This window comes from Pholcus phalangioides, unplaced genomic scaffold (assembly GCF_987345545.1).
Source record: "Pholcus phalangioides strain wild (caught in Gottingen) unplaced genomic scaffold, Ppha-v1.0 ptg000021l_1, whole genome shotgun sequence".
Lineage (NCBI taxonomy): Eukaryota > Metazoa > Arthropoda > Arachnida > Araneae > Pholcidae > Pholcus > Pholcus phalangioides.
The window spans coordinates 12,602,155-12,629,359 of record NW_028301614.1 but is presented as its reverse complement, the minus strand read 5'-3'; the positions used below and the strand labels follow the sequence as shown (position 1 = coordinate 12,629,359).

The 27,205-nt window shown below is 33.8% G+C and overlaps 1 protein-coding gene across 2 annotated transcripts in view; it reads right to left on the bottom strand.

Moving 5' to 3' along the window:
* Positions 1-27,205, bottom strand: part of LOC149070646 (centromere protein I-like) — a 111,229-nt gene that overhangs the window by 49,443 nt on the left and 34,581 nt on the right. For both annotated transcript variants that reach the window (XM_089248963.1, XM_089248964.1), the window contains exon 6: positions 22,276-22,371. In XM_089248963.1, the coding sequence (XP_089105089.1) occupies positions 22,276-22,371 (96 nt within the window). The remainder of the gene's footprint in view (positions 1-22,275; positions 22,372-27,205) is intronic.

Sequence of the window (27,205 nt, the reverse complement as noted above, 5' to 3'; positions counted from 1 at the left end):
TTCACCTACATCTCTGTCATTAATTTTGGTTTGCGCAAGAAGCTTTCTTGCTGCAAAGCCTATATCAATATTTCTAATAGGTAGCAAATTTTCTACCAGATCCAGATCAATTTCGAGAAGTTGTTTTGCAGAAGCGGCAGCCTCCAACTTATCAGGCTTGATGAATCTTGCAATAAGTTTGCGCATGAGATCCTGAAAAGTTTCAAACAAAAAAGGAGCAAGAGGTTTGGAGCTTTGAAATCTTTTTAGAAATGACTCGCATTCTGAGGCCACAGTCTTAAAAAAACTCATCTTGCACTTAATGAGGGGATCTTTTACTGCAATGCCAACAGAGGTAGCAGGCTTACCTGAGAGAGACTTGTTCTCTATAAACTTCTTCACATTGTCAAAAATATCGACAGCTCTTTCCAAGCATTGCACATTCTCAACCCACCTAGTACTACAAAATTTCAGAGGAAACAATTTACTGCCTGTAATATCAGTGAACTGTGCACGACGAGAAGGAGAATCTTTAAACAAAAAATACATATGCATTAACAAGTTGTTTAAATCCCATCCAGCAGCCTTCAAACCATGATTAAAGGATCCGTGTACTACATGCAACCCACAGGTTCCAAGGTCGAGAAGTTTTCTCTCGTTTGAATTCAAGACATTTTCTTCAAATTCAACTTTCAATTTCTTATGAAAACAGTGGTTTACATTGGGGCCATCCATGGATACTTGAAGGAGACCTGAAAGAGGTAAGATAGATAACCCTTCCACAAATTTTGTTAATAAGTTTTGCGCAGTAGCTTGACCCAGAAACACGCTATTTAAATAACGGGTTGACACTCGTTGCCGATTGATGTCCCAAAATCTAATCACCAAATCCATTTGACCCTTATGCATTATTTTGTTAAAGGCTTCATCAAAACAAATTACATAATCATCACATAACTTGATGCGATCCATTAGTGTATTAACAAAATATGGCGCTAAACCATATGAAACTAAATAAGCTACTTTTGAGCTCCCAAGGCTAAACTGCTTGGCAATCTGGCTATCAGGAAACATGATGCTGAAAAGTTCACTAATGTTTGAGCATGAATTATAGCACATCCTCTTACTGACAACTTGCATTGCCCAAAGACATTCAGCTTTCAAAGCATTATCTTTTAAGAAATACGAATCCAAATTTGAAGTAGTTGCACTTGGAACTTTACAGTTGTTTTTTCCTTTAAAAATCTCAGCAGTTGAAGGAGTTTGACTACATGGATTTTCCTTGCCAATAAAAATGCTAGAAACAGACATTTGCAGACATTTTGCATTGAGATTCTTCAAGTGGCCTGGTCTTTTACGATGTGATTCCAAAGCTCTTATTCCCATATTACTGAGTGAAAAAGTTTTACTGCAAACAGAACAGTAGCCTTCATGAATGTTGCCATGGACATCACTCAGCCAATTATTGAATTGTGGATACAGATCAGGATCCAGCCACTGCTTGTTAAATTTTGTCTTCTTTGCCATTATACTGAAATGAAAAAAATAAGGATTGATATTATAAATATTGAAATGTGATTTAAAGATGAAAAATTGTATTTAATAATCTTTTAAAGAATGTTCTCCGGAAGGACTACCGTAATAACTTCACCTTAAATACAGTATTATACTTATGAATATCTAAAAAAACATTTATAAAATTCTAACTGTTTAGGAATAGGTTTAAAAAAAGCAATTAATAGAATAAATTTATTACATAAGTAAAAGAAAGCTGGATTTTGATTTTTCTACGAGCGAAAGTATATAACTGTACAAAAAATTTAAATCACACCATCATTCTCAAAGGGCACATAACTGTTTTCAATGGGTACTCTGATTAAAACTATTCACTTGATCATTTTTGTCGCACCACGGTCATTTTCTGCACACGAGGGCTAATTAGACCGGGACCTACAATTTATTGCCGATTCCGAACGGCAGGCTTGTTTTGTATACTCGTCGAGAGGTTGGTGCGCTAACCCCTCGATGGGGGACTCCCTGCGGTAGCAATTTTTTGCTGCGGTCAAGTCGCCGTATTTTTGTTGTACCCCTGTGTCAGGAAAGTTTTCTGACAAGGACGAACCGGGTATCGAACTCGCGACACCTCTAAACATCCTTTGGTACTTTAGGTGAGTATCTTATCGACCGGGCTACATCACCCCCAAAACTATTCACAATATTATGAATAATAAATTCTTGTTTTATAAATTAATATTAATGATGCTTGACTCATGAAAATATTCAACGTTCATGTAGCAACAGTGGGAAACGCCCCTTGGTGATGTAAATCTATGTGGCACATTAAAATTTACATAAATTTTATTCTGCGCCTATACTTTTGTGTGGGATGGGAAACAATTTTTTTAAATCTTTCTTTAAAGTTGGGTTATTATTTCATTAACGGTTAGAAATGAAACAAAATAGAACCTCATCAAAATTAAATAACGTACATCAAATGCCTAAAAGAAATAAAATGTTATTCCAAAAGAATTGTAGATACACAGCCCCCCCCCCCCAAAAAAAAATAATGAATCTATACCAGTTTCCCAAACTTTTTGCTCTATCAATCCCTTTTTCAGATAATTTCTTTCTCTCACTGCCTCCTACCAACTAAAGCTGATCATTTTGTCGAACATTTTCTGCACACGAGGACTAATTAGACTGGGACATACATTTTATTGCTGATTCTGAACACAGCCTTTTTCATACTCACCAAGAGCTTGGTGTGCTACCCCCCCCCCCCCGATGTGTTACTTCCTGCGGTAGCAATCTTTTTTCTGTGGTCACGTCGCTGTTTCCAAGCAAACCCATAGGATCCTATGTTATACCCGTAGCTGCCAAGTCTCCAGAATTTTAGCTTCATCTCTCTAAGGACCTCCTGAAAAGTTCTTAAATCTCCTGAATTTTTACAAAAATTGCAAAAAATCTCCAATTGTCCGTAAAAATTTCTCACCTCATTCAAAAAGGATCCTCGCTTCTGAAAACAGTCCCTAAGGAATTTCTTGTGGGGCAAAAGTTTTTTGCCTGTTTTTTCCCCTTTCCGAAATGACATCACACGTCGTAAATGTGTGGAATAATGGGAAATTCTCCTTTTTTAAGGAAGTTTTACAAACCCTCTGATGGTAACAAGAAAAGTTGTTTGTCTTATAGTGCAGGGAAATAGCTTAGCAGCCGATAGTAATGGATAATAACTAGATTATAGTGACGTGCATGTGATCAAAACTTCCTCTTGGGGAATAGGTTGGTGGGTCTCCTCGTGGTGCTCCCTGGATAACGTAAAATCCACCTTGTCTTTGTCCTACCCTAGTCTTTAATTAATTTGTTATTAGCATATGTCTTTGTCCTATTTTATGAATTTATAAGTATTTATTGTAAATTGTTTAATATTAAATGTCAAATATACTAGGGATGGCCTTTTAGTTGCTTTATGCCTACTATAAACTAAAAATGATGAAGAAAACTTCCTCTTTTGTTGAAGCTACATACGTCATAACAAATACTGATAAGCAAAAAAATATTTAATCTATTTTAAAGATGCTAATTTCCTTTCTCCCCCATCAAGCGTTACAGAAAAGGTCTGACTTTTTCTTTTTGTATAAGTTGTGTTACGGACATAAACATCGGTCATGGTGGAAAGACTTCAATCACCATTGAAGCTTTGGCCTCAAATTTCACTTGTGTTTTTCGTAGGAATTTTATTCCCACCAAGGGTTTAACTTCTATGTGTGTAAAATCCTTATTTTATTTAACTTCAATTTTTGAGTAGGGATTTTAATCCCTATGCTTTAACTTTTATGTGTGGAAAATCCCTTTTGTATTTACTAGGGAGTGGTTTTAGTATAAAACACAGGTCCGCAAGAAAATTTTCATTTTCAAAAGTTGGCAGCCATGATTATACCCATAGCCTTCTACCGCCTCTCCTGGATCATTCCATTGTCATCCAGTGGGCGATATTGCCCACTTAGGAAACATTGATCTATATCACACAATTAATCATACAAATAATAACATAAGATCCAATCACAATGTATCTATATTCTCAATAAACTCTAGTCTAGAATTCATATTACAACAATAGGTCATAAAACAACCATTCCTGTAACTCAACTTAAAAATACATGTGTTTATATAAATGTACGAGAATTCTGTGTGTGCCAATATACTTCCTTCCCAGGGCCTCAAGAAGACACGCTACAGTCCTGAATAAGATGAGGACAAACTGTGAAGAGAGCAACAGATGCATATAAAATGTCATACTGGTTTCTGTCATAAATCTTTGAGAAAATTTTTTGAATTTTTGGAAAAAAACTGTCATAGTTTTTGTAAAATGTTAAATTTTTGGAACACTGACACTTGGGGAGGAGAGCTTTTTCAAAACATACAGATGTCAAAATCGTTATATTTGGAAGAGTAAGTAAACTTTACGTAATAATACTCAGAAAAATCACCAACCAAAAGGCAAATACACATACAAAACTTCTCACAAAACTAGAAGTTTTGTATTTTCCTTTTTTATTGGTGATTTTTCGGAGTGCTGTTATATCTGTCCATGGTCAATTTATTTAGAAAAAAAACACTGAATAAAACAGACCTCACACTAGTGAATAAGAATATATAATGGAGTATTTGAGCATTCAATTAGTAGATATAACCTGATATAATTGTTAAAAACAACGTTTTAAACTCAGTTTTAATTTCACTTCATAAACTCAATTTTAAAATTTGAAATAAAGAACAATTTTGCTTATTGATTTATAACAGAAAGCAATGATATAGAAACACACAAAAAATTATAAAAAAGAATGCAAAATCACATATTAAAGCTACATATCAAAAAAAAAAAAAATATTAAGGGAAGTATGATACTGTGTTTAAAGTAGAGATGTGAGGTTATCTGGATTTGCATCTCCTGGATGTAAAAATTTGGGAATATAGAATATTCATTTTTCTATAATTAAAAATTTTTTTACTATTATGAAATATAATTCAGTTTTCATTGCCAAAAACATGAAACAAAACAATTTTTTGGAATATTCACCTTATAATGGCAACTTTTAGTTTGAGAATATAGAATATTCTCAGTCATAGTGAGAGGTTTCAAGTTTTTTATTAAGATTTTGAAAACCTTTAAAGATTACAATATTTCTTTTTAAAATCACATAAATTTTCATAAATAAGTTCAAAGCAAAAAATTAAACCAAAGTTGATTGACAAAGGAAGTCATTCTTATAATCCCCTTACTTAAATCTTAAATTCTTATCATCCTTAATACTTTCATTCTAAGAAGACACAGACTGTTATTTTCATAAATGTTCATAGACTTGAATTTTTTATCATTCATATTTCTTTGCGAGTTGTTCAATTCAGCCATGCTGGTTTCATTTTCTTGCTTTTAAAGTTTAATACTCTGGGCTACAATCTAGGAGGACTGTTATTATAAACTACTGGAGTAAATTTTCATCACAAATAATAAGTATTACTCTTAAATTATTTATAATAGTAGTCCTTCCAGAGAATATTCTCCTAAATATTACTCACAAGAATTTTACATCTCTACTTTGAAGCAAACACTCAATTAAAAAGAAAAAAAAAAGCACAACTGAAGAATAAAATTGACTTACTTAAATAAATTGCAGATTGTTTAGCTACCAGCTTGAAGTCACTTGTATACCCATCAACTCAACTTTTTGAAAATCCAGGATACTTTTTGAATGAAAAATGCATGTATACTCTGCAAGGTTCTCTACTCACAGGAAAGGAAAAAAAGCAAGAGGATTAAATGTTTTTTCAGAACAGAGAGAAAAGAAGTTAGAGCTGGTATTGGCTTTGTTTTCAACAATGGAAGGGAGGGTTTCTCCCAATGCTGCATTAAGAGTTACAAGGGGCTTTGGTTTCTCCTCTACATCTCTTCATCTATTTACTTGGAGGGCAGATTCAGTGACCTTGGCCAATATTATTCTCCAGTACATAAAATCCCACCCTTCAACTGATAAGACATCTCTCAGTTGGGGATCTGGAGGAGAATGCTGATAAGGAATTTTTTTTCTCCCCTAGGGTATCTGAAAAATAATTTTCTATGGAAAAAGGTGAAGATAAACTACTTGAATGTAGATATATCCTCTTCGATTTTTTCCCCTTCAGATTTTCCCTGACTTTTCCCAAGAATTCAAAATTTTCCCTGACTTTTGACAAATATTTAATATTTTCCCTGACTTTCCCTGACTGTTTTCTGATTCCCTGATTCTCCCTGACTTTCCAGGTTGCTGGGAACCCTGTAGCTGCTTCGCTGGTGTTGCAATGTGCATCTTGATAAAAGTTGCGCTATCCACCAGGGATGGACAAATAAAAAAAAATGTAGGTGCCAGCCAAATTCGTTAAGAGAGAAGCATGTTTTTTCCCAAGAAAAATTCCTGAGTAATGTTTTTTTGGAAGACACATTATTACAAAATCAAAAAAAAAATTGTCTCATACTTATACTTTATTTTAGCAATAATGCATATAAAATTTCAGGCGCCAAAACCGATTTTCTAGTCACCCCAGCATCTGGGATTTGTCCAGCCTTGCTATTCACACACTGATGCTGTTGAAGTGCCGGAATGATGTGGTTGTGCAAAATAGATTATACCGCTGGCCAAGTACAGCATCATCTACTTGTACATTTTAAAGGTTTTTTTTTTCTTTTGCCAAAGAAAATTCCATTGCTTCATGCAATGGACCCATGCAAATTTTCAAGCCATCCTGACCAGCAGTTCTTATTCGTGTTTTGGAATCACAACTTTAATTACAATCACTCTGTATATAGACGATTATTTTTCATAAATCACTTACTACTGTACAGCCTAACCAAACGGTGATCCAGTCCATATCCCAAGGAATTTCTAACTGAAAATTATTTGGACAGGGATCACCACCACTTCACGAACTGGCTCCAATTTCAGGCTTTTACTACTGTACAGTAGAACCTTGATTAACTGTTAGTATTGTTTAAAATATGAAAAAAAAAAATTCAATATTAAGCCTGGTGGCAATATACAGTACAATGCTGTACAGATGTGCTGCTTCCTATGGAAAGAAAATGTCTGTGAGGTAATATAACTGGTACACTGGTCTTTGTCCCTAAGGAGCAGCTGGTTTCTTTTTGGATTATAAGACCAGCATGACAGTGAAGTCACTACTGTTGTTGCTTCTTTGTGAAGGAAAAAGAATATGAGATAATACACCACCACCACATATATGTGATGCAATCCTCATTCATGAATTTGCTTAAGGTAGAGCATCAGAATGTAGCACAGAGTAAGAAAATGCAGTAAGAATGAGAAATTTTTGATGCTGTATATAATGTTCAGCAACTAAGAAACTTAATATGAAAGAAAATTTATATTCACGCGTTTTATGTAATTTTTTGAAAAAAAACAAACAAACCACTTGGTTTAAACCAGTGTTTTTTTTTGTAAATGTCCAAGGGGGTGATAGAAGCCACAAGTATAACATAGGATCTTATGGGTTCACTTGAGTTGGGGGGCGATGAGAGAAAAATTTCTCTGAAGAAAGGGGCGATGGAACAAAAAGTTTGGGAAACTATGGTTTAAACCAAACAACCCTGGTTATAAGCAAGTTTGACTGTAAAAGGTAACACAGCCTTCTTGCACATTTTTAACAAGAAAATTTTATTTCTTCAGGAAAACCTCTAAAATACATAAATAGTAGATTCTTTCGAAATGATAATTAGCAAAACGACAGACTTTATTTTTAGCAACACCACTTTATTAGCGAGAAATGCTTCATTGCCGCTGTGGTGGTCGAGTGGTTATAGTGACGGACTCGCGATGCGAGGATCCGGGTTTGAACCCCACAGCGGTGGTCGGCTGAAGTTGGTTTTCTGTGGTTCCCAACTTCAAGGCGCAAATGCGAGCCGATCTCCCGGTTAAAAAGTCTCGCCACAGAGAGCAACAGTCCTACAACGGTAAATCATTCAATCATAACACTTCACTCATAGTTAGAAAAACTGGTGGCAGATGGCAGTACTACACATAACAAGCATTACAGAGAAACAAAAAACTTCACGTCAGGTTTCACTACACGTACACGCACATTCCCGCATGTACCGATTCGTTGGGGGGTCCCGCGGGGGGGGGGGGGAGGTGTGTGCATGTTTGGTGTAGCAGTAGTAGGTAGGGCCTCCAAAAAATGGCTCGGGGATCCATGATGTTCTTAAGTCAGCCACCTTGTTGGGCAATTTGCCTGTTGTGGCGTTGTATTTGCATAAATACGGAACACAGAGAAATTGGAAAAAATTACCAAGAAGCCAAATGACCCTTACTGGCAGTCACAAATTAAAAATTTGGTATGAATCATATAAATAAGTAAAAAGATAAATAAATTAACACAACATGTATACACAGAAAAGAAAAAAAAAACTAAACACAGTAATAATAATGGCCGCAGGCATATGGTGATAATATTCTGATTGTAAAAAAAAAAGGGTAACTTTTCATTTTTAATGTTAAGTAGGTCCATATGTGATAGTAAGGGAGAAAAGGGAAGTTATAGGAGGGAAATTAAACCTAAATAAACTAAATATTATTTATTGAAAACAGGTAGTATTTTAATTTTTTTAAGGCTAGTAATGAAGTATTATTGTTAAGGAGTTGATTAGGTAAAGACTTATAGAATTTTGGGACAAGATATGGAAAGTGTTTCTTACCGATTGTTTTATAGATTCTAGGAAGTAAATAGGTGGAGTTGATTCTTGCAGAAGAACGAAAGGTGTTCAGAGGTAACAAATGTTGTTTTTTAAATAAAATAAGTACTGATTTGAGAAATTGAGAGGTCGAAGTGGTAAAATATTTAGAGAATGGAAAAGTTCCAGTAAGGGAGTACTATGGTTGTTATAGTTATTCAGCCTAATTATTCTTTTGTACAAAGTGATCAAAGGGTTTAAGTTAGTAATGTAGTCACTGCCCCAGGCAGAGTAATTGAGAGTGAAAAAATTAGTAGTACGAAACTAAAAGGAAAGAGGAACTGACATAAAAATTGTGGTTAAAAAATTTATACCTTAAATAACAGAGTTCGCTGTGAAATTTTGTGATATGAAAATACCATTTAAGGTTAGAATCAACATAATACAAACACAACACCACAACAAGCAAAATGCCCAACGAGGTAGCTGAGAAAAAGATGCCCATAAAAATATGGATGTCATATACTTCAAAAATACAGCAACCCAATTCAAAATGCAATTAATGAAAATTATAAACAATATATACACATGATAAAATATTATATATTATACAATGCCCATAAAGAATACTTATGGTTGTCTTATTCTAAGTATGGATAGCTTCTCGATTTAAACACCAAGACATTTGATAGAATTTACTTGTTCAAGAGGATTACAAAAACAATTGTTAAGCAGCTTTATAGAGCAGTTTTCCATACTATGGAAAACATTACTTAATAACCGTCTACATAATATTAATGAATAATAGATTAATTTAGTTTTGGATACATGAAAAAATAGCTGAAAACCAGTTACATACTTTAATTAAGTCTTGGGAACTTTGCAGTTTATTTTCACACTATACACAACATTTCAGCTAGTTAGTTCAAAACATCCAATGTATTAGCATTGATGAACTTTCCATTGGGAACAAACAGTCAAACAAGCTGTTCTTATCTTATTAACAACAGATCTAATACCATTCACAAAAAGTTCTGCATCGATAGACCTCAAATTTTAAATAAAATACTTGTTTTGAAGGTTTATTCATGAGTATTTGGGGGAAAAAAGTATATTTAGCAGGGTTGGTAAAAAAAACCAAAAAAAAAACCGGTTTAAACCAAAAAAGTTTTTGTTTTGGTTTATACCGGTTTTTTAAAAATAGTATTAACATTAAAAACAATAAAATTTCTGAAAAATCATTCAAACTTCTAATAATTAATTAAACTATAATGTTTATGTAATTAACACTATTCTCATTAATTAATCCTATTTAATTAATCAATAAATATTTCTTACATTTTAACAAAAACCAACTTTTGCAATTTAATTATTTTTTGCTTAACTCAATGGATTACTTTGTGTGTTTGAAAATTCTTTTAATGTTAATCATATAATATAAAGATGTTTTTTCGCCAGTTACTTTCAGTACACTTAATTAGGAAGGTATTTTGCAAAAAACTATAATAAAAATTAGGTGAATATAATGTATTTAATGAAGCATAAATAATGTAGATTAATTAGTGATGATTTACTATATACAGGGTGATTATAACTAAGGTTTTGATTTCAAAACGCTGTAAAAAAAGAATGATTGTCAGAATGACTTGAAAATTGACATGAATATTCCTGAAAAAATGGAATTTTATTTCGTAAAGATGAAAAATACTTAAAAATGTAAAATTAATGACATCACTCAACACTTGGGAAAATTGCTTGCAGAATGGAAACGATAGCCAGTCATGGCAAAATGATAATTATAGCATTGCACAATTTCATAATTCATGGAAACATCACAAAAAACGAAGTAATTGAACAAATAACTACAACTTATTCAAGAAATGTTAAATATGTTGTCCACCATGTTCTGGCTCTGAGGTGAAAGCACAAAAATTATTTTTCAACAACAGATAAGAGTATGCCATAGTCATGATGTGGATGCGCTTGCATTTCCCCTTTATTAAACCAAACGCGCCCGCACATTAATATTCCTGAGGAGCTTCTAACATATAGGAGATGCACTGGAGATTGCAATTCACCAATGGCATCCCAACATTTTGAGATGCCCCCACAGCCAGAAGTTGCAAGGGTTAAGATGCATCCTGTTATTGTCAAAATGGGTCTTCAGCAGTTGCTTTGCTGGTATTGCAATGTGCATCTTGATAAAAGTTGTTCTATTCACACACTGATGCTGTGGAAGTGCTGAAATGATGTGGTTGCAAAAAAAATAGATTATACTGCTGGACAAGTACAGCATCATCTACTTGCACATTTTGCACTTTTTTCTTTTGCCAAATTTCCATTGTTTCGAGAGTATCCATGCAAATTTTCAAGTCATTCTGACCAGTAGTTGTATATATTGTATAGTTTTGAAATCAAAACTTTAATTATAATCACTGTTTGTATATACCTGATTATATTTTTCATAAATTTCTTACTACTACACAGTAGAACCTTGATTAACAGGGCTTAACCATTAAAGTATTAAAAAAAACTATTGAATATTAAGACTGGGAGATATACAGGGTGATTATAAAAAAACTATCCCGACATATGGGCCCCTAACTATCATACCATTCACAGAAACTAAATGAAATTTTGGCATAAGGTATTTTGATGTATGCGCTCAAGAATGATATGGAAAACAACAGTGTCACTCTAACAGTTACGGTTACAGTGAGAAAATTTCGAAAATATCAAATGGCAACACCAAGTTTTTTGTATTGGAATGTGATCTTCAGTTTGAAAAACCCTAAATAGCGTTCGAACGGCACCTGTAGCATGAAAATCACCGGCGGTAGATAGGCTAAAAGTGAGGACAACCAATAAGGACAGAGAAGCAGCATAAAATAAAGCATTTTATTGTGTTTCACAAATTTTCCACTTGACCTTGTGGAGGACTAATCAGGCTGAGATCTCAGCCGAAGAAACGGTGTGACGAATGAAACGAACATTAATGCTCTGGTGCACGGCAAAGTCCTTTTTCCTTGCCTAGCTCCGGGGATTTTCATGCTACAGGTGTCATTCCAACGCTATTTAGTGTTTTTCACTATGGAGATCGCATTCCAATACAAAAAACTTGGTGTTGCCATTTGATATTTTCAAAATTTTCTCACTGTAACCGTAACTGTTAGAGTGACACTGTTGTTTCCCATATCATTCTTGAGCGCATACCTCAAAATACCTTATGCCAAAATTTCATTCAGTTTCTGTGAATGGTATGATCGTCAGGGGCCCATATGTCAGGATAGTTTTTTTATAATCACCCCGTATAGTAGGAGATGTGCTACTTCTTATGGGAAAGAAAATGAAAATGTCTGTGAGGTAATGTAACTACTAGTACACTAGTCTTTGTCCTTTAAGGACAGCTGGTGTCTTTATTGGATTATAGGACCACCTGCCCCTAGCATGATGGTGTTACTACTGTTGCTGCTTCTTTGTGAAGGGAAAAAGAAATCCTATGAGATAATACACCACTACATTTAAATGTGTGATGCAATCCTTATTCATGAATTTGCAAAAAATAGAGCATCAGAATGTAGCCACAGGTTAGAAAATATGGTAAGGATGAGAAATTTTGGCTTCTGTATATAACTTTAAATAACTAAGATACTTTACATGAAAAAAATACATATTCAGGAGACTTTATGAGACTTTTTGAAAAAAAAAACCACTTATACCATCTTATGCCATTTAAAGATATACCATCAGAATGTACCCTGAGAATATAAAATTTGGTAAAAATGAAAAATTTTGGCTAATAATAAACCAATATGATATTTTTCATGGAAAACAATTATATTTAGGCAACTTTTATTTGATTTAAAAAACAAAACAAAACTGGGGTGTATCACCCTCTGATTTTTTACTTTTATAACTAATCATCCATACATAAGAATCGGCTCGTAAGAATTACGTTAAGATTCGAGCTCAGAATGCAACCACAGTGTGATTGTTAAAAGTTATTCTTAAGGTCACATGACGATGAACAGGCTAAAAAATTCCCCTTTTGGGGAATTTTGCCATCGACCAATCAGCACCCAGCTAAAAATTAACAACAACTTGTTGACAAGATGGGGGAGAGGAAAAGGAATTTTAGAGCGACGATAACCTGAAAAAATGATGGAGATTATTTCAGCAAATGTGAATGTGGTTGAGAAGAAATGATAAATACATAATATTGTTTTTAACATGTTGCAGTAAAAAACAAACATATCCATACTTAATCATCAGATATGATTCGAATCCAGATTCATCCAACATTCACTGGGATGGACCTGCCACCCTCCATAAAGAGGGGCTATGCTATATATGTTATGGTGAAAGTGATAAAGAGCTGTTATTATATGAATAATCACCGGCCATTTTGGTCAGTTTGATAAATTTAGCTCTTATACCGTGAAACTATCACATTTGTAGGTCATTATGCGTAATCGTCAAACCATAGTTAATGCGATAAATGAGTCATGGTTGTGTTTATATTATGTATGTAAGCGAAGCATTACAAGACTAACAATAATTTTTATAAAAGCTTCATGTTTCTTTAAATTAATTGTCGAAATGAACGTGGTACTGTACATGTATTGCATATTTGCTTTGTGGTCAAATAAAAAGAATAGTGATCAGATAATACATCAATATTCAAAATGGTCATCGCTCCTGTAATGTTGGCTTTTTTACGTACACCGAAGCATGTGAAAAAAACAAACGCAGCAGCAGGTTAATAATGATTTTTTTTATTTATGTACAATTATATTTCGGCCGATTAGAGCTTTATCTCACATATTTTGTGGAAGAAATATTCAAATTTCCCTCACATTTTAAACTAATAGGAATTTTCAAATCTACAAGTTCCCATAATATGAAAAAAAACTGTATTTACGACTCATCGATCATGATATTTATGGATTGAAAATTTGAGAATTATGCATAATCACTGGCAAATGTGATGAATGTAGTGTAGCGATACTATTGTATAGCAACCAGTAGCCCAGCAGATGGCGTTAGCCATCCATGATTGTCGCTGTGGATGCTGCGAGTGTATATTTATGTATGTATATGTGTACTATGAACAGAGAGAGTCGAGACTTCGAAATGTCCGGATGTGTTCATACTCGACTGCGATGTAAATAGTAAAGTTTAACCAATAGTAATTTTAATAGTAATAAATTTATATAATAAAGTATTTTAAATCAACATGTACAATATAGTGAATCCTTACACTATAGTAGCAAAAATTATCAAACTTTATAGAAATAATTCAATATTTTATCCTATTATCAACATATATGTGCTGTATAACACTCTTTTCAACTCTCCCACACAACCTTCAGATAACGTTTCGATATAACTTAAAAAGTCTGACGAATTTCTTATTTGGAAGTAAAAATGCATTGTTAAATTTTTTTTCTCCATTTTTTAAAATAGGAATCATAAAAAAAACTTCTATTAAAGAAATAATTTAAGTTATCTCGCATGGAAGAAAAAAATTGTTTACTAAGAATCACGAGCTAAGAAGTGGGTAGCCTCGGTTCTTAACTTGATTCTTAATTATGGAACGAAAATGATTCTTAGTTAAGAATGTGGTAGTAAAATTCTATTCAATTCTTAACTAAAGATTAAATCCATAGTTAAGAAGCGGTTTCTTATTAAGAATCAGAAGGTGGTGCATCCCCTGGTTTTTAAAAAAAAAAACCACTTGGTTAAAACTATGGTTTAAACCAAACAACCCTGATATTTAGGTAATCAAAAGTTGAGCTGGAAAGATTTACTGCAATTTTAAAGGCACTGAAATTGAATTTAGTTTCAATACAGCATTCACCTGCATTAGCCAGCATGCCGTAAAATCTAGGGACACCAGCGTTTTGAATGTTACTATGCCTGGGCATGACGAATTGGGGGAAAAAATTAGACACCAACATGATTTTTTAGGAGCTACTTTTATCCCGGAAATAACTGTGCAAAATCAGTTTTTCCCCTCCAACTTTTTATGGTTTTGGCGACATTTTTCCCCATTAGTGGACACACTGACATTAATTCTGAGAATTTTGTGTTGCCCTTAGGCTACCGACACACGAGCGTGAAGCGGGAGAAGCAAAAAACTGCAGTCAAATTGACAACAGAGAATTGTCACACACAACATGCGTTCCCCGTGCAAAAGGTGCATTCTCAAGGTTGCACACACAAAAACGCAACTGGTTCCATTTTTTTTTTTGTGTTTTTTGTCAGTGCGGTGGACACACGAGAATTTTATCACGCTGTGGTTCTTTTTTTTTTTATCCCCCCCATATTTCTTCTTGTTGCCAGAAATGGAGCATTTGATTGGAGCGAGTTGATTATTATAACTAGAACCCGGATTATATGCAAATGCATATGCACTTGTATATTTTGGCCTTTTAATACATTAATACATATAAATGCATAAAATAAGAGAATTTTCAGGGTTTTTTTTCTTGAGGTAGGATTTAATGAATTGATAGAGATGGTTGTAATTCGGTATTTTAAAAATATCAACCATTTTATTGCACCGTATTTTCCTGCATATAATCCGCGGTGGCACATAATCCACATGTGAAATTTGAAGAAAGAAAAAAAATCCCACGTATAATCCGCTGCAGCATATTATACACAGGATTTAAAAAAATAAGAATAAAAACTTTTGTTTCAATACTCAGTCCATTGATACGCTAACTAATGGTCGCACTGTAATAAAATCACTGTAAATAAGACTATTGTTTATTTATGAAACAATAGCCTTATTTACAGTTCAATCAAAAACCTTCAAATTCAGACTCATCAGAATACTCATCAGTAGAGCCCAGATTATATGCACTAAAAAAGTGACAAAATATGCAAATATGCACTTAAAAATGCCAAGATATGCATTAAAACCCAAAATATGCACTTATTCTGAAAATTCTTTGATTTTATGCATTTATATGCATTAATGCTGAAAGGGCCAAAATATGCAAATGTATATGCACATATGCATATAATCCGGGCCAGGGTATGAAAAAAATCATTAAAAAAAAAATCGGGTTTTTTTTTAATTAAAATTAACTGATAGCTTATTAATTTCAACAAATTAAATAAAATTAAAATTAAATAATTAAATTAATTAGAACAAATTAGTTAAATAAATCGATTAAAACAAACTAATTATAAATGGCCATAATTATCAGAAAAAATACGCCAACGTATCGATGACCCCAAATTATAGGAATCGATATATAGAGGCTGGTGAAAGCTTGAATTTCGGACATTGACCGGGTCAACTGGGCTGGCCCCTTCGCGAAGGGGCAGCGTCTGCTTGTGGTAATAATGTCGTAATGGTCATAAGGCAGACAGACAACCAATAAGGAGCTGGCACTGTGACGTCACAAAACTTGCGTTTGCGTCCGAAATACGCTCTTGTGTGATCAGGGGGTAAAAGCTGCTCGAAAACAGGTTTGCATCCAGCAGAAAAACTCTCCCGTGTGTCCGTAGCCTTAGATAGGGTTTCCAGATGAGAATTTTATGAGCCCCTTTGGGGCAGAGTTGTAAAAAATCCGGGTTTTTTTGTGGCCGGGCAGGTTTTTCCAAAAAATCCAGGTTTTTTGGGGAAAATTGAATTTCCTTTTCCCCCATAACCTCAAAATATATAATTTAAACATGTATGTGCATACTTTATGGGTACATCTTACACACACACATTATGCGTAAATATATATTTTTAGCATATGTTAAACTATGTATTTGATTAATAAAATTGACCATACAATAAGGGAATAATTGTTCACTTACAGCCCAGGCGGGTTTTTTAGGCAAGATGGGAGAAAAATTGAATTTCCTTTTTCCACAACCTCAAAATATGTAACTTGCCTTCTTGATAAGAAGAAGAACGACATAAAAAATTAAAAATCTGTTGACATCTTCCGGTCACGCATTGTACTTGAAGTTTATAAAAATTGACGAAATTGAACATTTTTCTTAATTTTTTTCATATTATTTAAAATTGAACGATAGAAAAAAAGTTTGTTATGCTTATTTTGTGGTTCAATAAAATAAAATAAATTAAAACATTATTAACATTTCAATGTTTATCGGTCGCGCAATGTGTTTGAAAAATGGAAATGACCGAAAAATGATTGAATGCCGTTTTTGTTAGTCATTTTTATGTGAATGAATAATTGAGGAACAAATTATTCGAGTTCCCATTATTTCCTATGGGGAAGTTTGGTTCAAATAACCAGCTATTCGGATAACGAGCACGTTGGTGTAACAAATTAAGCTTGTTAATCGAAGTTCCACTGTATGTGGAGATGAAGCTAGAGACAGCTACACCAATTCTACACTGTTATCAAAATTAGCCATGCCTAATTTCTCCCAAAAGTCAGACTTTAAAAGTGAACACTTGGAAAAGAAACAATAGAAGAAACTGTAAACTTCTAAATCCTAGACAATTTTGGTAACTATAATGTAAATTACACACACTCTCCTACTTTGGGTGGTTGATTGGATAGGGTGTGGGTGAAACTCGATGTGCAGCCACCTCATCATGGAAAGTTCTGGGTCATTTCGTTTTGACAAAGCATGCGAAGAGCTGCACAATGAAACTTGCAAAAATTTGGTCAATTCCAGTTTTTTGAACACATTGCACGACCAATAAACATTGAAATATTAATGATGTTTTAATTTATTTTACTTTATTGAACCATAAAATAAGCATAACAAACTTTTGCTTATCAATCATTCAATTTTAAGTAATATTAAAAAAATTATGAAAAATTTTCAATTTCGTCAATTTTTATAAACTTCAAGTATGATGCGTGACCGGAAGATGTCAACAGATTTTAAATTCTTTACGTTGTTTTCTTTTTTATTACAGGAGGCAACTTTTCTGCACTATATAGCAATTTGAATTTTTTTTTTTTCCGACCCACCCTAATATACATCCTTTATGTGTAAATCTTATATTATGTCTAAATATATATTTTTGGTGCACGTTAAACTATGTATTTGATCAATAAAATTGACCATACAACAAGGGAATAATTAGAAATGAATTACCTTTTGGGTTTGATAATACGATTGAATAATCGACGTTTGCGTGTACCCAAAATTCCAAAACGAACACGGCCATACAAGTTTCGGAACTATATGAAGTTCCTTCATCAGTAGCAGAAACAAAGAAGAAAGAAAAATATTGAAACTCCTTATAGTGGGAGTTACTCGCTGTTGTAGAAGAGTGTCAAATTCAAAATGAACCGGCAACAAAAGAGTAGAGTAAGAGGATGGAAAAAAGAAAAATGGTGGAGCCAATCGCAACCGAGAACGTAATAGTGATGCTGATGGAGAAGAACAATTATTGTAGAAACTGTTGCCAGATTTTTGAGAAGGGTGATGTGCTAGATAGGTCGTTGACCAACTGGTTTGTGTTTTTGTGGATGTGGAATGATTTGATGATGATTCTTCTTTGTTTCTGCTACTGATGGAGGAACTTCATATAGTTCCGAAACGTGTATAGCCGTGCTCGTTTTGGAATTTTGGGTACACGCACGTCGATTATTCAATCGTATTAAAGGAATAATTGTTCACACACAAACACACCCACCTCTGCATAATTGTATCTGAACCTTGAGTTGTATGCAGAACTTTAGCAAGAAGATTGTTTGTGGTAAAATAAATGCATTTTGATAAAGAAAATTCTGAAAAATCAGAATGGCTTCAGAATTTTTTATTCTCCAAATTTTTCAAACCCTGCAGAAAATGTATCCCCATAAGTGTCCTGATCCATCAAAAATGAAACCTTTAGCTATAACCAGAACCATAACATTTTTCTTTTTTCAATTGAACCCAAACTTATAAGAGCTAAAGTCTCATGCTTCTTTTTTTTCTTGAATTCCTCACTGTTAAAGAACACCCCTGCTTCATTAAATTAAATTCTGAAATATTTTTAGAGCAGTAATAATTAAAAAATTATCTGGTTAAGAGGAGGATATAGCAGTCATTCTGAGGATTCATTACTCTGGAGGTGTTTTTCACTTATTCAAATCAGCCATTTTTGGGAACTTAAAACTACAGAATAACTTGAATTATCATTAAACACAAATGTCAATATTATTGTATATTAATTTATAAAAGAAAACCTGTCATGTATAGCAACAGACCTACAGAATGCCCTCACCTGGCTGATGATTTTAACAGGCAAATTTTCGGGGTCAGGCTTATATTATGAGGATCTTGAAAAATCAAGCTAAGGCTTATTTTCTGGCCATGTCTTATTTTTGGAGGAAAAACTATACTTTTTTTTCTGTTTCACTTGAAGGTGTTTGTCACCAATGTTCAATTCAAGAATCCCAAAAAGTTATTTTCTTTTCATTATGAGATAATGTTATTTTTGTCTCTTGATATTTCAGTTATGAAAGTCTGATGTACCTGTATAAAACTTATGATAAAGTGTGTGTGTGTGTGTGTGAAAAATTATTATTATAAATAAGCAATAATTTTTGTGGATATGCTTATCACATGTTACATATCAGGTATATTTGTTAAACTAAGGTCCATGGTAACATTTTCTGTTTGCGGTTTCTTGTAACATATTTTAATATGTGAATCTTGTACCTAAATGCTTTGACTTGATTAATTTGATTCTTCGATTTACATAATTTTTGATTTCCTTGCACTATATGTAATCTTTGACATATCAATAAATTTTGGTTTTGCAGGAGATGCCCCCCCCCCTCGAAGTTGTTACGTTGCTTCTTGCGACAGAGCTTGGGTGTACCGCGGTTTGTCCAGTTTCTCTAGTGGAGCCCAGGCAGAAATGAGATCTAGCTTCCTGAATGTTCCAAAAACCTTAGTTGGCAAATGAACTTCCCCAGCTTCGTTACTTTAACTGCTCCGTGTGGGTATATAGGATTTTATGGTGACTTTTAAGCATATAGCAATGCTGTTAACAAGCTCTTTTTTTAATGGAGTCTGTTCCTCTTTCTCAAACTTTTTCATAGTGACGACTTAACCGAAATTAACGACGAGTAAACGAGGGTTTAATAACATTGTAATCTAAGTGAGCAGGAAGGGTCAAGAAAAATGACGACTTATCAGGGTGACGACTTAACGAGGTTTTACTGTATTCTAAACACTGCACTATGCAGCAATTTTTGGAATACATAAACCAACCTGAAACTAAAATTTTAACCTGAAAACCACACATTTCCTTTGAAAACAAACAGTATTCCCCAAAAAAACCTGTTAGCCTAAAAAACCCAGCCCTGAGGGGAAAATGAGTATCTACCCAGAAAACAAATTTGACAACCCTGGTTTGGGGAACACGAGATATGATCTAAGAAGAAGCATTGCATTTTGAGTAGAAAGAGTTAGGTAGATACTTTCCTTGGAAGCACCACGCCTTCTGTGATTTCTTCGATTATTTTTACTTTCCCGTCCACATCACAATGTCAGGCTATTTCACAATTGTAAGTAGAGAGGCCAAAAATGTGAAGAAAACAGGAGGATTTCCAGAGGCTATACATTATATAGCCCTGACATAATACCACCCTGTTTTTTAAGCAATGCTCAAGACAGTTAAAGATCAGTATGGGATGAAAATGCACAGCTGGACAAGGGTCCGAAACAACCCTACTTTAGGGAAGAAAGAGTAATTCGAGTGTTTTTCATTTACTTTTTTTTGTTTTAAGTGTCTTGTCCACTTTTTAAATGCCAAAAACACTATTATACAAGTGAGAGAATAATTTGTTCACAGTTGTACTACAACTCTCAAATGTTTGCAAAGAGAAGAGGGGAAGGTGCTGTCTTTGAGTTGATATTTTGGACAGAGCTACAAGGAGGTTAGCCAATGGTCTTTAATGTTCACAAATCAGCACTGTCAAAAAATTTTTATCATGATTTGTGATTGCATGGAAAAACAAGTAAACGTTTTTGAGGTAGGGACTAATAGTCTGGGGTGAATATGATGCAAGATGAAAATTGGGGACTTGAGATTCAAAAATGAAATCTGGAGAAATTCTCCAGTTGTTATTTTGTGCAAAAAAAAACATGAATAATTACTTCTATCAAAAGGATGTGTAAAGATTTGATCAGCCTAGTTATGAAAATATTATAGCGGCAAGTATATGTGGAATTAAAGCTATAGAAAAGGAAAGATATATATATATTTTTTTGCTTAGTCTGAATTTTTATATGTAAGAGGTAAAGGCACCATGTCACAAAAAGGAAATTTTACATGTTTACATTAATGATTAGGTACGAACAAATTTTTTTTGTACAGTATGTCTCTCTATGGAGCTAGTTTGTTTTAATATATCTGTTATTTGTTTTGAAAACGATTTAGCATCCCTATACCTATGTGTAGTGTGACGAAAGCACTGCATATTAATAGCGTTTTCCTGATATTGATGAAAATGGACATAGTGCCCTTTACCTCCAGCAGAGAGATCTAGAATATTCAAAATGAGAAGAAAAAAAAATTAAATGTCATTTGATAACTGCAGAAAAACTGCAGTTAACTTTGATAACTCTAAAAAATTAGAGAAAAAACTCTCCCAAATAATTTTAATTTACTAGCCTTGGAAAAACATTTTAAATCAATAGAAGGTATCTATATCAATGAAGGTATCCGACTGTTTAAAACCTCATTTTAGAAGAAAATATAGTGGTTTATTTTTTTTATTTGTTACGAAAGCACCATTTTTTGTGATTCTAAACCAGGCCTTATTTTGCTTATATGATGCTTAGAATCGAAGTTGCGCCTACTTTACAGTTGCGTTTTTACATCCTGTAATCTGTGAATGAAAATTTTTAAGTTGTTTTATGAAGAATGTTATTTCTGACATTTTACTGGAGTTTGAACATGATTTCTAAAAGTATATTGACTATCATTACAAAATTTTAATATTAGATTTTGCCATTTTATTTATTGTTAAGAATTATAAACCAAAATCCAAAGTGTATTAAATGTATTTGAAATTTCAAAAATTCCCACGTACATCAATTGAGTGAAATGACTCTTCTGCCAAAATTTAAGATTCGAGTCAAAGTGAAAATGCATGAATGAAATATTTGAATATTAAAAAGTATAAAAAATAATTCAAGCCAAACATAAATACCATATAAATGAGAAAGTATCATAAATTAAAGTTGTATAAACAGGGTCCACTGTGAATTTCCAGAATTCTTGGGACATATGATTTCCGTTCCCTATTCTTGAAGGCTCCATATGTTGGGAATTTAGAAACCGTACCCTTAGGTTCCAATTTAACCACATAAAATATTTAGGTGTCAATTCTATTTTTTTTTAGTCGCCATGGCAACCTGGGATTTTTCATACCCTGCAGTATGCATTTAGCCAATTAAATGGAATCTTGGGATAAAGATATTTCAGAATTATAATCTGTGACTCAAATTTCCTGGCATGTTGGAAAATATGAATATTCTTAGCAGGCTGGTCTCCCTTGCTGTTTCCAGTCATGCCAGATAATGCAGGGTAATGCGATAACTTGATACACAACTATCATAACTGACTGAAACTCATCTCTCACCATTGGAAACTGTGTTTCTACAAGATATCTGATCCTGTATGCTGTCACATGTTCAGCTTTGGTCAGTCTGTAAAGCAGTTGACATACATGTGGGCACTATTTGTAAGAAAAATTACAAGCAAGAGTAATTTAAATTAACAAAAACAACAATAACTAAACAATGTGATCATTAAAACATTCAATAAGATTTTTCAATGCACAGCTTTATTCAATATGAGAATTAGATCATTTAATTTAAGTTCATTTCTTTTTTTACAAATACAAATACAACGCCACAACAGGCAAATTGCCCAACGAGGTGGCTGACTTAAGAACATTATTTTATAACTAAATACTTTATGATCAGATGTCATCTTAAATACTTTATTTCTTTAAACGAGTACAACTCCGGTCTATTGCCTATGGGCAACTATAAGTGCACTATACCGCCCTACGGAAGGAACGAACCTCTTTCTTTAGAGCTTATATACACTGAATGGGACTATACATGGACAGTCACAACTAACTCAGACAGGGTTGGCAGATTTTTGACGATTGAAACAGCGGTTTAAACGGTCACGTCAAAAACCCTCTCATTCATAAACCTCAAATATAGCTTTTAAATATAAAAATTCTTGTTGAAAATACACACATTGATTGCATGTGATGTTTAAAGTAGCTATGCCATACAAAAAATACTTAATACGATTGTAAAATAATTTTCTGCTCTCTACAGAATTTTGGACAATATATTGTTTTATACAATTTTTTTCTTATAAAATATAAAATTTGAATAATGCAGAACATAAAAGCTGGAGGAGAAACTATAGAACTATTTGATATTCTTCAATTCAAGATGATTCTCAACCTTCCAAAATTTCTTCAACTGATATATAATATGTATAGACCTACATATAAACATCTGCTGTGCTCTTTTTATAAAAGATATGTGTTTAAAAAGTTCTTTTGCGACATATATGTAATATTGATTTGTGTTACTATTAAATTATCTAGATAAACACCGAGATATACTTAAAATGATACCCTTATTGTGCAAACATAAGAATATATCCTGCAATTAAAATACTAACTTATAGGACTAAAATGTCCTTTAATTTGGCAGCGCTGATTGTATACAATATTCAAGAAACTCGTATAACTTGTTCTTAGTACAAAAGTACGAATGAGATTAAGTTTGACAATGATATAATACATTTACTAGCATTTATAATGCAATGGTTTTGCAATTAAAGCTGTATCTAAACATGCAAAACAATGCTTAAGGTATCAAGTGCTACCAGTTTTGCTTTGATTGAAAATACTCTTTAAAACTCTGGATTATACAACATTAGCCAAGAAAGTTTTAGGTGAAAATAAATGAGTTTATAATTGACGTATTAACAGATGCTGCACAAGAATTTTTTATATTAAATAAAATTTTGGGTAGATCAGAAAATTAAAAATATCAAAATAGAGATACTCAGTAATATTACACAGGATGCTTAGCTAACAAGGCACATGGTATTGTCTGAGGCTTTCATGGCCAGCATTCAATGACTTGAAAGGTGTTTCCAGGATATTAGGCCATTGGCCTAAAAGGCATCCAAATAAGGTGGCAAGGGGTTGTATATAGTTGATAAGATTTTCGTGGCCATCATTTGATGAAAATTGTTTGTCCGGGTTCGAAGACTGTTGTCCATTGAGTTAGTTCTCAACGTTTCCCCAACACTAGTGGTTGGCATCATCAGGAGAATTGATAAAACTGGATCAAAAGTCAAGTTTTCCAGAGTCTAAGGTTGTATTTATGTACATGTGTGGCTTGACATACACTATTGTTCTGTGACTGGTCAGTTGATCCTATGGCTGGCAGCAAATTGAAAACAGTTCTTATAGTGGGAGAACCTGATTGGTCGAGAGATGTGGAGTTCTCATAGCTGCCAAGTCTCCTGAATTTTAGCTTCATCTCTTGACCTCCCAAAAAGTTCTCAAATCTCCCGAATTTTTACGAAAATCCCAAAAAACCCCAACAAATTCCCTACTTCATTTGAAAAAAATCCCAGCTTCTGAAAACAATCCCTTTAATTTTTTGTAAAGCAAAAAATCTTTTGCCTCTATTTTCTTCCCCCTTTCGAAATGACATTACACGTCATAAATGGGCGAATAGTGGGAAATTCCTTTTTTAAGTAAGTTTTACAAACCCCCTGATGGTAACAAGAGAAGTTGTTTGTCTTATCGTGCAGGGAAATAACTTAGCAACCAATAGTCTTGGATAATAATTGAAGATTATAGTGATGCGCATGTGGTAAAAACTCTCTCTTTTGTTGAAGCTACGTACGTGCGATAACAAGACATGAATACTGATAAGCAAAAAAGATTTAATCAATTTTAAAAATACTTATTCCGATGAATTTCCTTTCATCAAACATTCCAGAAAAAGGCACTTTTTCTTTTTGTACAAGTGGGACATAAACATCGATCATGGTGGAAAGACTGACATCATCACCCACGTGAAATCAAAAACACATCAAGCGTCACAAAAAGTCACATGTTCTTCAAAAATTGACGTTTTTTTTCTTCATCTTCTGATGATTTTGGGGTCATTCGTGCAGAATGTTTGTTTACATCGTTTCTGATTGAACACAATATTTTTTTTAGATCACCATTCAAGTTTTGGCCTCCAATTTCACTTGTTTTTTTGCGTAGGGATTTTATTCCCTATTTTTTAACTTTTATGTGAGGAAAATCCCTATTTTATTTGGAAAAATCCCTTTTGTATTTATTAGGGAGTGGTTTTAGTATAAAATACGGGTCCGCACAAAAATCTCCCTAATTTTCATTTTCAAAAGTTGGCAGTTACGTTATCTGATTGGATGTTGTCATCATTCTGTTGCTCAATCTTGAAGGGGCAGATTCTCGTTCTTATGAGAGCTGGTGTCCAGGATCTGCTTAATTTCAAAGTTTCTTCTCTTCTATTATAGCTGTTTTAGTGCTTGTATATTTCAATAGCCTTTCTGTAGACCTGTGAGAAGAAGTGGTCAACATTAGCTATTACCTGTGTTTTGCTGAATGGTACTTGGACCATCTCAACGGAATTCATGAAAACATCAAGTTCACTATAAAAATAGAGAAAGAAAAACAACTTCCGTTCACATGGACGTTCTGGCCAGCCATTAGGGTCAACGTTTAGGCCACAGCATCTATCGCAAGTCCACCCACACCAACAGATATGTTCATAAGCTCTCCAATCATCATCCTCACCAAAAACGAGGCGTACTGAAAACCTTGATTGAGAGGGCAAGACTGTGAAGAAAAAGATCTAAGTAAAGAGATTGAGCACTTAAAATCAGTTTTCCGCTCTAATGGGTACACAAAAGATGATATTGGAAAAGCCTTACACCCAATCAAGGAATCACTAGCAAAAAATTAGTCACAATCAATTGGAAAAGCTGTGCTGCCTTTTATCCCAGGAGTGACGGCAAAAATCGGCAAGGTCATGAAAAAACATCATATAAAGACCAATTTCAAACTAACCAGAAAAATATGTGAAATGCTGAGATCAGCAAATGACCACCATGACCCTCTATAAACACAGACAGACCAGACACGACCCAGGCTCTGTCCCTCCAGGGGTATAAGCCTTTTACCCGTGTGGGTTGGGTCGCGCTGGGGACCTCTATAAAACACCGGGATCTAACGAATACCATGCACCTGTGTCCAGGTATACATTGGAACCACAAAAAGATATGTGGCCATGAGAATAATAAAATGCGATGCTGCAGAGCGGGCCAAACAGAAAAGTTGGCGGTGGCGAAGCATGCCCTTAACGACAACCACAGAGTACAATTCAGCAAAACACAGGTAATAGCTAATGTTGACCACTTCTTCCCACGAATCTACTGAGAAGCTATTGAAATATATAAGCACAAAAACAGCTATGATAGAAGAGAAGAAACTTTGAAATTGAGCAGATCCTGGACACCAGCTCTCATGAGAATAAGAACCTTCTCCTTCAAGATCCAGCAACAGAACGATGACAACAGTGAATCAGATAACTCCACATCTCTTGGCCAATCAGGTTCTCCTGGCATAAGAACTGTTTTCAATTCGCTCCCATCCATAGGATCAACTGACCAATCACAAAACAATACAGTGTATGTCAAGACACTCATGTACGTAAATACAACCCGAGACTCCGGAAAACTTTTAATCCAGTTTTATCAATTCCCCTGATGATGCCAACGTGTAGTGTTGGGGAAACATTGAGAACTAACTCAAACAGACGACGGTCTTTGAATCCGAATAAACAATTTTTATCAGGGGTTGTATAGGTTTTGTATAGTTATTAAAATACAAAAGTTAATTATTTTAGGCATAGCCTGTGCTCAGAATCCAATTAAAAAGTTGTTTCCCTGTCTTTACTGATGCCAACTAAAAAATTCCACATTTCTAAGCACAATATTCACCGAGATATGAAAGGGGATCATCGTATTTCAATACTGAGCTAGTTTTTGAGGTCAAAACCTAACCCTGATCTCCTATCTCACATATTTTGAATAAGAAACTTGACAGTTTAAACCAGCTTTTGACATGACAAGCATCAAAAACCCAAACCTGAACTAAAATAATGGCTCACATATTATGACATTTTGACACAGATGGTGACTTATCTGCAGATGTCATCACTCTGCTACTAATAAAAAAATTTTAATAAATCTTATTTGTTGTTAAAACTTTTGCATGAATGAGTGACATTATCTTAAAAACTGAGCAATGACATACAATGATTCATTAAGATCCTTTTTTATTCATTGATTCATGTAACAAAAATATACTAGTAGTAGAGGAGCCGAAATGAAGACAACATTGAGGGAGCTAACAGTTGGTAGTTGCCCCATATATATGTAGAAGGGGGAGTGGTGCTTTGCATTGTATATTCATTAATTATTGAGGA